This window comes from Alexandromys fortis, unplaced genomic scaffold (assembly GCF_014885135.2).
Source record: "Alexandromys fortis isolate MF-2015 unplaced genomic scaffold, M_Fortis_MF-2015_v1.1 scaffold_36, whole genome shotgun sequence".
NCBI classification, from domain to species: Eukaryota; Metazoa; Chordata; class Mammalia; order Rodentia; family Cricetidae; genus Alexandromys; species Alexandromys fortis.
In genome coordinates, this window is record NW_026067915.1 from 7,259,221 (window position 1) to 7,270,915 (window position 11,695).

Genomic DNA, 11,695 nt, shown 5'->3' on the forward strand with positions numbered 1-11,695 from the left:
CCCAGGCTAACACTGACCCGTCTCTATATTTCTTTGTGTAAGGTGTATTGGGTGCTCATGGTGGAATGGAGGTTAGAGGACAGCTGGAATCTGAACTCAGGATGATCAACCTGGGGCTGAACCAACTATAGTAGTCGGCCCTGGCCTTGACAGATTGGTTTAACCTCCCAGGGTGCAGGAGCAAAGATGACTGCCAGCCTCAGTAGAGTCTTACTCAGAGCAACCAATCGGTGAGGCTTTCTGCAGGACAGAGTGGGTCCTGAGTACAATTAACCTTTAGAACTAGCCTTGATCCAACCCTGGCCTCTTTGGTGACTTAGGGATGCTGTAATGGTGCAGGTTTAGCCTATTGACAGGGTTGCTCTGAGGTGTTAGTATTCTTAACCATGTATGGAAATTGATCCCATGGCTAGAGAGGGCAGGAGAGGCGGCCTTGCTGTTGTGAGGTCTCTCTAGGGGACAGTGCTCCGACTGGAGAGCCACAGCTCCAGTGCAGAATGTCTTGTTTGGACCTTAGTGCAAAGACTGGCAGGGTTCAACGTGTAAGCAGTACAAAGTGCTGGCCCCTTACTATGAGCCGGGGTCATTGCCAAAAACAGCAGGTAGGCTACAGGCCAGGGTTTGGATTTTCTCTGCAGGTAGGTGCATTAGCTCCACCTCCCCTATCTGTACTCATTGGAATTTAGATGAGTGTCCATTCCTGTTTCAGGAAAACCTGCTGATTTCAGGAAAATCCCTGTACCACCTTTCCAGGCCCCAAGTACACTTGTGATGGGAACAGTATCTTGACCTTGTAGGTCTAAAGTGTGCTGCTTCACAAAACTGGGGCCTCCAGCTGGGCCCAGATGTGTCTGTGTGGCCAAGAGGCACAGAGCAGTTAAGAAAGGGCTCAAAAAGGCTCAGCTTTCCCATCTGTGAAATGGAGAAAGCAACAAGTCCCCAGAACAACACAAATTCCCACTCCATGACTGTCCACAGTATGAGAACTTCCCATCCAACACCGGCTTTATTACTGGGCAGGGCAACCGCTCCTTGGCAGTGGTTGGGCTGAAAGTTGCAAGGGTTGGGAGGCATGGGGCTCAGCTTTCACCAGGCAAGGCAGGCACACTAGCAAGTGCAGAGATTATGCGTGTATATATGTCAACCCCGCGGAGAAACACACCCTCATGCAGTCGTTCGTTGTGGTCATGTAGCAGCACGGGTGTGAGGTTCATGGGTGAAAAGCCCAGAGCTGGGATCCCCACCTGCAGGGATGGTAAGGTGCTGTCAGGAGGAAGGCAGCCTTCAGACAGCCCCACTGCCTGGCAAGCCCTGTGAGTGAGTAGCTCACCGCTCTGATATAACGGCTATCAGTGGCAGCAGGAAAGATCTCTGGCTCCAGGGTAAGGTTCCTGCAGGGGAAGAGCCTGGTAAAGGGGGAGGAAGGCAAGGGGAAAGCCACAGGGGCACAGGATGGTGGGAAAGGCAGGAGGCGAGGTTCTGGGGATCTGGGTAATGGGAAGAGGGCTGGTCAGTGCTCACATTTCCTTGCAGGCTCCACTGAAAGCTGCCCACCAGGGATCAGAATCATCAGTGCGTGTCATTCGGGGCTCTGTAAATTTCTGGGGAAGGGGCAGAATGACAGGGTAAGGACCAGGACTTCAGGCTCCACTACTCATAGAATGCTGTGCTTGGCACAGGGCACACCCACCCATCTAACAGGGTTTCAGGTGGCCAGTGTAGCCCAGGCCCTCTTCCAATCAGTCTATTTCACACAATCCTTTATATCCTAGCCCAGTGGCTTGTTGCTCAGGTGCCCTGGCCTCAGATTGGCAGAATACATATTCTCTGAACACAAGGTCCCACTTCCTGAACCACATGTGTGCATAATCATATAAGCTCATCAGAGTATTTTTCCTTCCTTCCTTCCTTCCTTCCTTCCTTCCTTCCTTCCTTCCTTCCTTCCTTCCTTCCCTCCCTCCCTCCCTCCCTCCCTTCTCCCTCCCTCCCTCCTTCCTTACCTACTTCCCTCCCTCTTTCCTTCCTTTCTTTTTTTCAAGACAGGGTTTCTCTACATAGCCGTGCCTGTCCTGAAAGGACATTGTGTAGACCAGACTGGTCTCAAACTCACAGAGATCCTTCTACCTCTGCCTCCCAAGTGCTGGAATTAAGAGTGTGAGCCACCATGCCTTGCCTTTATTTTGTATTGTAAGACAGGGTAGCCCTTGCTGGCCTTGAGCTCACTATGTGACCAAAGCAACAGGACTTACTCCTCCCACATTACCTCTGAGTGCTGGGATCATAAGCATATGTCACTTTCCTGCTTTATAAAGAGGCTTCAGGCATGCTAGACATGCACTCTGCCAACTGAACTACATCACAAATCATTCAAAGTACACGAACATTTATGCCCCCCCCCCCCCCCGGCCAGGGAACATGAGGCAAGACCCTCATCATCCACAATGGGTAAATAAAGGAAACATCTCTTGCAGCTGAGGGGATAGCCAGGTGTATATAGTTGTACCAGGCACACACTCCTATCTTATCATCTTCAGTAAGACAAGTCTCTAGTGGCCCTGATGCTCCCTCATCTTAAGTCCCAAGTCAATACCTGAGCAAACTCAAAGGTGACCCCCTCGCCCGCTTCCTGGCACCAGCTCTGCAGCTGCTTCTCGAAGGCCTGAAGGAAGGGATATGAGCTGAGCCTCTAGGACAGGACTGAGAACCCAGGCTCTCTCCCTCAAACCTGAGTGGAGGCGGCACCTTCATGTCTACATCTGGTGCCACCCGGAAATCAAAGCTGGCACTCATGGCAGCAGGGACCACATTATAGGCCACACCACCTTCCAGCTTAGTCAGATTCACAGAAGTCACGGCCCCTTCCTTCAGGTGAGGGTTCGCCCGCAGCCTGCATGGGTGCAGGAGGGAGGAGGGAGGCAGAGGGCAGGAGCAGCAGATAATAGAAGGTTGCACAAATCTCCCTCCCGTCTTGCACAGTCTTCCAGAGCCACCCCCACACCCCACCGCCTTCCTAGGTTGCCTTACCTCTGCCTTTCCTTCTCCCGGAATGCCAAGATGGAGCTTATAACCTTATGCTAGGAGAGGATGAGGTGAGACGTGAGAATGGCCCTGGGTCAGAGCCTCCCGAATGCCCAGACTCCCCGTAGGCCACACACCAACTTCTCTGCTGCTGTATCCTCAATGAAGCGGGAGGCATGGCCTGGCTTCCCAGTGCTAGTAACCCGGATCCCTGGGAGGAACAGAGGTTTCAGCCTGAGAGAGCTGGAGACACAGTGAATCCTACAGTGGGCCCAGGTCTTTTCCACATTCTGAACTCTGAGCCCAAGGCATAGTACAGGAACCTGGCCCTGGCAACAGCCAAGGGCTTAGAACCCTTAGAACCCAGGAAAGAAAGAGCTGGAGGCAAAAGTTTAGATGCCCCAGACATCAACTTCTAAAGCCCTAGAACTTTCTGAGCTGCCACCTGGCTAGAAGTGGCCCTTGCGGGGTGAGGTGAAGCCATTTCTTAAGTAGCTGCCAGAAGTAACCACATGGAGCTGCATAGGCGTTAGGAGAGGGTAGTGTGTCGGGCAGTGGTGGCGCAGGCAGATGCAGGCAGATCTCTGAGTTCGATGCCAGCCTGGTCTACAGAGCAAGTTCCAGGACAGGTTCCAAAGCTACAGAGAAACCCTGTCTCTAACCCGCCCCCCAGAAAAAGAAAAGGGTGGTGCGCAGGGGGCTTGCATGCCTTGGTCAGCTGACCTATGGAACGGCTTTAGCAAAAGAGGCAGGAGAAAGTGATTCCCACCCCAAGTCCATACTCACACCAAGGGCTCCGTTCACTATAAAAGACAGTGAAGGCATCGGTGGGGTTGGCCAGGCCTGAGGGAGAGAGCAGGTACACAGACAGAGTGGAGTGACTCAGCTTCCCCTTGCAGCCCTCCCTACACCTAGGAGGCTGGCCAACCTGCTCACCCTCATCCAGGGCAAAGCCTGCCCGCAGAGCCTGGAACTCAGGCCGCTTCACGAACAGTTCCATCCCTTTGTGACCTCCAACCTCCTCATCTGTAAGTGTCAGGGATGTGATGAGATGCCTCACAACACACTTTCCTTCCCCTCTTCACAGATGCCCCTCCCCAAGCCACTCCTACCGGGCACAAAGGTCAGGTGGATGGTTCTAGGAAAGCGGTGGCCCTCACTCTTCAGTCTTCTCACAGCCTCCAGGTACCTAAGGGAGCAGAGGCTAAGTGTGGTGTGCGGGGTAGAGCAGCGCTGTGTGTGCAGGGTGTGCAGGGTAGAGGCAGCGCTGTGTGTGCAGGGTGTGCAGGGTAGAGCAGTACTAATGGTATGCAGGGTAGAGGAGTCTTGTGCCCTTGACACGTCCCTGCCACGTATTTCAGGGCCTCCAGAAAACCCCCTGCCCCTTTCTGGGCCTGTTTCCCCATCCATAAATGGTCATGGTAGTAATTTCTGCTTTATTTAGAAAGTCAAGATGATCCTTGTTTGGCTTGGGGGGCTTTTCAGTCACATCTGTTTTCTTGCTGAGCCCAGCGGGGGACTGGGACTGGAGGATACTCACTGGATGCTGACACTTTTCATGTCCTGGGCGCCCCTGGCATAGATGTAGCCCTCGGAATCCTTGAAGGCTTCAAAGGGGTCATGATGCCAATGTTCCTGGAGGCAAAGGTGGGAAGAGGGGCCCGCCACAGAATTGAAATATGGTGAGAGGGTTAGAAGGAGGGCTAAAGAAAACAGCTAGTTGATTTCCGTCCCCCATCCCCCATCAGTTTCCGGCCTTACCCCCTCCCTAGCCAGAACCCTTACTGGACAAAGGCTGCCTGTATAGAGCCGTGCCATACGAAGGCTAAGAATTAGTGGTGGGCTGGGCAGTGGTGGCTCATGCCTTTAATCCCAGCACTCGGGAGGCAGAGGCAGGCGGACCTCTGTGAGTTCGAGACCAGCCTGGTCTACAAGAGCTAGTTCCAGGGGCTGGAGAGATGGCTCAGAGGTTAAGAGCACTGACTGCTCTTCCAGAGGTCCTGAGTTCAATTCCCAGCAACCACATGGCGGCTCACAGCCATCTGTAATAAGATCTGGTGCCCTCTTCTGGCTAGCAAGCATACAGACAAAACACTGTATACAAATAAATAAATAAGAGCTAGTTCCAGGACAGGCTCCAAAGCTACAGAGAAAGAGAAACTCTGTCTCGAAAAACCAAAAATAAATTAAATAAATAAATAAATAAATAAATAAATGAAAAAAATTAGTGGTGGATAAATCAGGCATAGTGGCATGCACCTTTAATCCCAGCACTCAGGAATCAGAGGCAGGAGGATCTCTGTGAGTTTGAGGCCAGCCTGGCCTACATAGCAAGTTCCAGGACAATCAGAGCTACATAGTGAGATTCTGTTTCAGGGGTGGGGGTGGGGGTGGGGGAACAAAACCAAAACCAAAACAACAACAACAAAAGTGGTGGAATCAGCACCATGGGTTTCTGGGGGACACCCTGAACTCTACACCACATCTGTCCTCTAGGCCTGCCCATGCCTATCTATACATACCTTAAAGACAGGTACCACATCTGTATGGGAGTTTAGCAAGATGGAGGGGAGTGTAGGGTTGGTGCCCGGCCAGGTCAGCACAGTGATCACGTAGCCAGGCACCACCTGTGAGGGTGAGGTCAGGAGGCAGGCAGTCAGTACCAGGTGACTAGGTGTCCCCGAGCCCACATTTCCACCCTGCTCAGGATCCCAGGCTCACCTCTACTTTCTGACAGCTCAGGCCCAGCTGGTGGGCTCTCTCCTCAAGGAAGGCAATGGCAGCCCCTGGGGAAACAGAGAGCCTTGGCACTGCTTTTGCTGGTACCCACCGGCCCAGGCAGCCCAGAGATGTACAGTTGCCTTCCCAACACAATTCCAAATCCCTAAAGACACCTGCATCCGTGTACCCAAGGAACACAATGTTCTTGGCCCTTAAGAGATCTTCTGTGAAGGTCAGATACTATCTTTCTTGAAGATAGAGACATCAGAGGTGAAGAGACTCACCCAAAGTCTTTACAACAGGATTTGGATCCATGCACAAGATTCCCAGCCACCAAGCCTAATTCCCTAAGGGCTGTGCCTTTTGTTCAGCTTTGGTAGACTGGGAATGAGGTGTCTCTTTGTGGTTGCCCCAGTCTCCCCACTCCACTCTGGCCCTTGAGGAGGGAGGGGAAGCCATTCTTTAACTGGCTGCCAGGAGTAAACATGCGAGCTGCACGGCACGGGGAAAGGATGGTACATAGTGGGACCGGTTGCCTTGGCCAGTCGATATATGGATGGCTACAGAAAACGAGGCATCAGAAACGCAGAGTGGGGTCCCATTGGGTGACAGGTGTCGAAAACAGTGTACAGCGCCCTCCCAGCCCCTGAGGCCACATCACAGGCCTTAAGACCCTGCATTCTCACCATAGTCGGGATTGGGCTGCACAGTGCGGATGCGTAGGTATTGGCGGAAGAGCGTCACGGAGGGGTGCTCGGACTCGGGACCCTTGGTGGTCATGGCGCCGCGTGCTGGCTTGGGCAAAGTCAGTAGCTAATTACTCCCCTCTCCCGCCGGTAGCAGCTGGGCCCGGTGGCTGCACCTGCACTCTGGCCTTTCCAATGCTGCTCCCACCTCGGCTTGACTCCCCCATTCTGGGCTAGCTACTTTCTAAACGTTTCCTCATTTAATCCCCAAAAGAGTCCTAAGGAAGTAAGTTTGTGCTTTTAGTGCCCACTTGACAAAAGAGAAAGCTGAGGCTCAGAGAGGTTCAGAGACAGCTCAGGAAGTAGGAGAACTTGGTCTGAAAGAGACATTCATTGACTCCCTACACCCTCCTCAAAATATTCCTCCCAAAGGCCAGGCTTTTATGCCACGGAGCCCCACCTCAACCCCTCCCTAAGGTTTCCCAACCTTGCTCTCTCCAGGTTTCCGTCCCGTGCTCTCCTCTCTCAGGGCCCTCTCGGTACTCTCGCCAGGTCTCAGGGTCCACCGAGGTCGCTATCTCAAAACCGCCCGGGTACGCCCACCACGTGGCCAGGGCGGGGTGGAGGGGCGGAGACCGGAGACTGTAGGGGCCGTCCCAGTTCCCGTGGCGGAGTCGGCGCCGTTGTCCCTGCCTGGCTCTGCGTGGGGCCTGCACCGGGTAACTCGAAGCTTGGATCCGGGATCCACCCCCTGGGTCCTCCTCACTGCGGCCAGCTCCGCCCTCCCCACGCCCCGCCCTGGAGCGTGGACCGCAAGCTTAGGATCATCCCGCCCCCAAAGGACCCTCCTCCCGCTGCAGCCTCCGGATAGGACAAGAGGGCGGGGCCTGGCCCTAAAAGTCGTCGCAGCGGCATTGGGTATTCATCTGCTCTCTAGATGTCGGGCTGCAAAGTGCATCCTGTCCCCTCTGTCCTCTCTCTGCCCTTTTCTTGCCTCCACTCCTCAGGGAGGCCCTCCCAGATTGCCTCACTTTTTGTGTAGTGAGGATTTTTTTTTTTTTTTTTTTCATCTGCTCTCCCGTGAGTTCCAGGATGCCTATGTGCTCAGGGGGCTCTAACCCTGGCTAGGCAGCATGGGCGTCTGGGCAAGGAAGGCGCCGTAAATGAAAGATAAATGTCTGGATGGGAGAATGTGTGGCTGTGAACGTGTTACGGTGATATAACCATACGTGTGAAGTTATGAGTCTGAGATGGTAGGGGTGCCCCGCATCATGTGCAATCGTGTGTATCAGGTACAATTATGACACCTGCCAGTATGGGAGATTGGGAAAGAGCACCTTGGCTGACCCCACATTGAACCCTCAGCTCTTCTGCCTCCAGCAGAGAGAGAAACAGAGGCATGGCTGTTCCTGTGGCCACCACCAAGCTGTTTGTAACTGTAGCTGCCCACTTGTACACCTAGCTGCTCTTTGTACTCCCAGCGAGTTCTGCCCTCTGTTCCAGAGGCTGAGCCAGCTTGGGGAGGGGGGAAGGGTCAGAAGACTTCAACCCTGGGACCAAGGGAGCAGGCAGGATCAAAGAGGGGCCATCCCACCCACTTGGGGTTGAAGTCTCTGGCTGCTCACCCCTAACAAGGAAGCAATCGGGTTTGGTGGTTCAACAACAGTTTTAATTCTTAAACCACATGCCATCGCCACCTTCTCTGCACTGCTCGCACGTAGTTGGGAAGTCATTTGTATTCCCGAAGCAATCCCTGTGGAACTGCAGTCACAGGAACAGCTGCCTTTAAGCACCCTTAGTCCTATGTTACCAGGTAATCCAACCCCACCATCATTTCCCGATACTGTCACCGTGCCCATTTTAAAGAGGAGGAAACTGAGACACAGAGAAGGAAGCACAGATTATGAGGAAGTAGCGCACTTAGACTCACAGGAGCACCGCCTCCAGCCTCCCCATCCATCCCAGAGCAGGCCCAGACTTGCCTCCCACTCCCAGCTTCCCCACACAAGTCAGGAAACACAATGTCACTCTCCAAGCCAGACAAAAGGGCTTTTCTTTATTGTGCCTGTGAAATTAAATCAAAAGTCCTGGCTGGGCTTGATCCTCTGTCCTCAATCCCACTCAGGGCCAGCCTCCCTGGGAGAGGAGAGAGAGGGTCTAGACCCTTCAAGGTCAGTTCTGGGAAGTGAGTCCATTCAAGGCAAATGGTCAAGGAATGCGAGAAGGGCGAGGTGGAAGGCTTCGGGGTTGTGGAGGTAGCAGGCATGGCCCGCGTTGTGCAGCTTCACCACAGAGTGGTTGGGCAGGTGGTGGAGCTGCTGCAGTGATACTTGCGCCAAGGTGTGGTCCAGTTCCCCATACAGGATAAGAGTTGGGGTCTGCAGGGCGTAAGGTCGGAAGTTGTTGGCCCTGGGTTTCGGTAAGGATCCAGCCCACAAGTTATTCCTTCAAGGAGCCTTGTCCCCACACTACCTGCAAGGGCCGACCCTCTAGGACCCCCCCCCCCCCACGTGATACAAGCCACAGGGACAGGGAGAGGGTGCCAGCATCTTTGCAGCTCGCTAAGTACCTTCACAGCCCTGAATTGATCCCGTGTGTAATTCCGTGTGGAGGTAGGTGCGATGGGCACAAAGCCACGTAGCTGGTGGTGTCTTCGCATCAAGAAGGGCAGGGCATAGCTGCCGCTCAGTGAGGGGCTCACCAATACAGCATTCTGCACCTCTAGATCCTGCAGTACCTGTTTCAGCAGCTCCGCTCGCCCTACCTCTGTGTTCACCTCCGGTGAAGGCGCTGAGCTCCCAAAACCTGGGAACAGCAGCAGTTACTACCTGAGAGGAGCTAGGATGGTTGATTTTTGTCTCTACTTCTTCACTGCAATTTTGCTCCTGTCATGAATCACAATGTAAATATCTGATTTGCAGGATATCTGATATGCGATCCCTGGGAAAGGGTCATTCAACCCCCAAAGGGATCCTGACCCACAGGTTGAAAACTGCTGAGGCAGGAATTGCTCAGGACTTCCTGCCCATCACAGTGGGGGAAAGAGATGAGGACCAGTGGCACACAGCACATTCTACCCCAGCCATTTTCAGAAGTTTTCATACTAAAATTGGCCCATTAGAAATTCAGTTTTCCAGAAGGTGAGATGGCTCAGTGGGTAAAAGCACAAGCTGCACAACCCTGAATGACTTATATCTGATCCCTGGAACCCATGTGGTGAAAGGAGGAAACTGATTCCCATAAAGTTTCCTCCGACCTCCACACATGCACTTTGTCCTGTGTGTGTGCATGCGCACACACACATAGACATGTGCACGCACACATACACATGTGTGCACAGAAAACACACACAATATCAACCAATCAACTAATAATAATGTTTTTAAAAAGAGAAACATCGGGCTGGATAGATGGCTCAGTGGTTAAGAGCACTGACTGCTCTTCCAGAGGTACTGAGTTCAATTCCCAGCAACCACATGGTGGCTCACAGCCATCTATAATGAGATCTGGCATCCTCTTCTGGCGTGTGTGGTCATACATGGAAGGAATACTGCCTACATAATAAATAAATAAATCCTTAAAAATAATAAACAAACAAACAAACAAACAAACAGAGAAACATCTTTCAGTCATTATATTGGCTAAACTTTTAAGCTAATGACAGCCAGTGTCAGGAAGGGGTAAGGGACACCTACATGACTGACAGAAGGATCAATCTATACAGTCTTTCTGAAAGGTAACATAGTATTTGTCAAAAAACTTAAAAGTGTATCCTGACTCATCAATTGTCCTTGATAGCAACTTTGGAGAAACTATTGCTCTTAAATGTTTCTTTTGATTGTTTGAGATAGGGCTTTTTTTCCCCTGTAGCTTTGGAGCCTGTCCTGGAACTAGCTCTTGTAGACCAGGCTGCCCTCAGACTCACAGAGATCAGCCTGCCTCTGTCTCCCAAATGCTGGGATTAAAGGCGTGTGCCACCACCGTCCAGTGAGATAGGGTTTCTCTGTATAGCTTTGGATATCCTAGAACTTGCTCTGTAGACCAACCAGGCTGGGCTTAAACTTAGAGATTCACCTGCCCCTGCTTCCTGAGAGCTGGAGCAATGCACCACCATGTCCAGCTCTCCTATACTTAAAGAAACATGTCCAAAGAGGCTTCAGTTAGATATTTGGGTATTTCAGGTAACACTGAACATTTTAAATCCACCAGCTGAGGAATGAGAATACAAGCCTGCCCATGCCTCCCATGGCCCACACTTTAACACTTTAAGCATTAACAGCAGAGGAGGGTTGTAGGACCTGGCTTGCCCCACAAAGTCATGGTGTAGCCAGGAAAATAAAGGTGTGTAGAACTTTAAGCTGAGGCCTCTCAGCATTAGAGCTCCCCCCTCCCCTGGGAACCAAGGACCTAACAACTACACATGCACGTATTGGAATGCTGGGGATTTTCCATCTCCCTGAGTCCTTGTAAATGTTTTCCAAATAGAACTCAGTTATTAGAATAGGGGCAAGGTAACTGTTGACTCAGTTCCTGATGTTTTGACTCAGTCCCTGGGAAGGGGGCAAAGTGACCCTCAGATGTTCCCTCTTACCTCACCTGATATGGCAACCGCTCTCCAGCCAATTATTGGTAATAGCCCTTTGAATAAGACAGTCATAATAGTTTAAAGAACAACCCCCAGACTCCCCCCTTGTTTCTGTGGCTTTTTGCTTTAAAAGTATCCTGTACCAGCTATTTGGGGGTCTTTCTGGCTTCTCGAATGCTGAAAAATCCTCATGCTTTTACATCAACTGCGGCATGAGAATGGTCTATTGGGGCAATGCCTCCTCGGTAATTGGACTCCAGGTTCCAACAGGTGTAAATATATTCATTAAGTAGGCAGGATGCTCATGCTCCCAACCCTCACATACAACCTGCATGTTGTCAGTCTCTTTCTGTGTCGTGGTGTGTGTCTGTCTGTCTATCTGCCTCTAGGCAGGTTGAGCCCAGGGCAAGGACTCTACCATTGAATTATATTTCCAAGCCCTTTTTACTTTTTATTTTGAGAAAGGGTCTCTACTAAGATGCCAGGTTACCCCTGAACTCGCTCTGTAGTCTAGGCAGGCCTTGAATCTGGGAGCCTCCTGCTGCAACCTCCTGAGATTCATGAAAGCGGGCTGTCCCTCTCAGTCGTTCAGAGAGGGGAGAGAAGTGTTACTGGTTTCTAGGACTTCACTTTTTATTTGTCTTCATGTGTGTGTGTGTTTTTTTTTTTTTTTTTTTTTTTTTTT

At 51.9% G+C, this 11,695-nt stretch overlaps 2 protein-coding genes across 16 annotated transcripts in view; both read right to left on the reverse strand.

Annotated features, from left to right (window-relative positions):
• Nucleotides 1-973: 973 nt before the first annotated feature.
• Nucleotides 974-7,127, reverse strand: Acy1 (aminoacylase 1). 2 transcript variants are annotated; one of them, XM_050139123.1, is made up of 15 exons: nt 6,913-7,127; nt 6,426-6,530; nt 5,740-5,804; nt 5,541-5,645; nt 4,559-4,653; nt 4,131-4,207; nt 3,955-4,044; nt 3,805-3,861; nt 3,156-3,229; nt 3,025-3,074; nt 2,743-2,887; nt 2,591-2,659; nt 1,522-1,601; nt 1,331-1,391; nt 974-1,244 (listed from the first exon to the last, which is right to left on the reverse strand). In XM_050139123.1, exons 2-15 carry the CDS (start codon nt 6,517-6,519, stop codon nt 1,080-1,082), a joined length of 1,227 nt encoding a protein of 408 aa, XP_049995080.1. In that variant the 5' UTR covers nt 6,520-6,530; nt 6,913-7,127; the 3' UTR covers nt 974-1,079. The 2 variants fall into 2 exon arrangements, with proteins under 2 accessions (XP_049995080.1, XP_049995081.1); XM_050139124.1 differs by having other exon boundaries at nt 6,426-6,534.
• Nucleotides 7,128-8,460: 1,333 nt separating this feature from the next.
• The window catches only part of Abhd14a (abhydrolase domain containing 14A), an 11,410-nt gene continuing 8,175 nt past the window's right edge, over nt 8,461-11,695 (reverse strand). For 13 of the 14 annotated variants that reach the window (XM_050139139.1, XM_050139133.1, XM_050139128.1 and 10 more), the window contains 3 exons: nt 11,022-11,063; nt 8,995-9,230; nt 8,461-8,803 (listed from right to left, as the gene is read on the reverse strand). In XM_050139139.1, the coding sequence (XP_049995096.1) occupies nt 8,621-8,803; nt 8,995-9,230; nt 11,022-11,063 (461 nt within the window). In that variant the 3' untranslated portion in view covers nt 8,461-8,620. The remainder of the gene's footprint in view (nt 8,804-8,994; nt 9,231-11,021; nt 11,064-11,695) is intronic. The other variant, XM_050139140.1, reaches the window with a different exon arrangement.

Bases quoted from the DNA above. Each gene is read 5' to 3' on its own strand.
- Acy1 (XM_050139123.1), bottom strand. From the start codon at position 6,519: ATGACCACCAAGGGTCCCGAGTCCGAGCACCCCTCCGTGACGCTCTTC. The intron at 5,646-5,739 runs GTGAGCCTGGGA...TCACCCTCACAG, and splicing joins TGAGCTGTCAGAAAGTAGAG to GTGGTGCCTGGCTACGTGAT. The intron at 4,045-4,130 runs GTAGGAGTGGCT...TGACACTTACAG, and splicing joins CCACCTGACCTTTGTGCCCG to ATGAGGAGGTTGGAGGTCAC.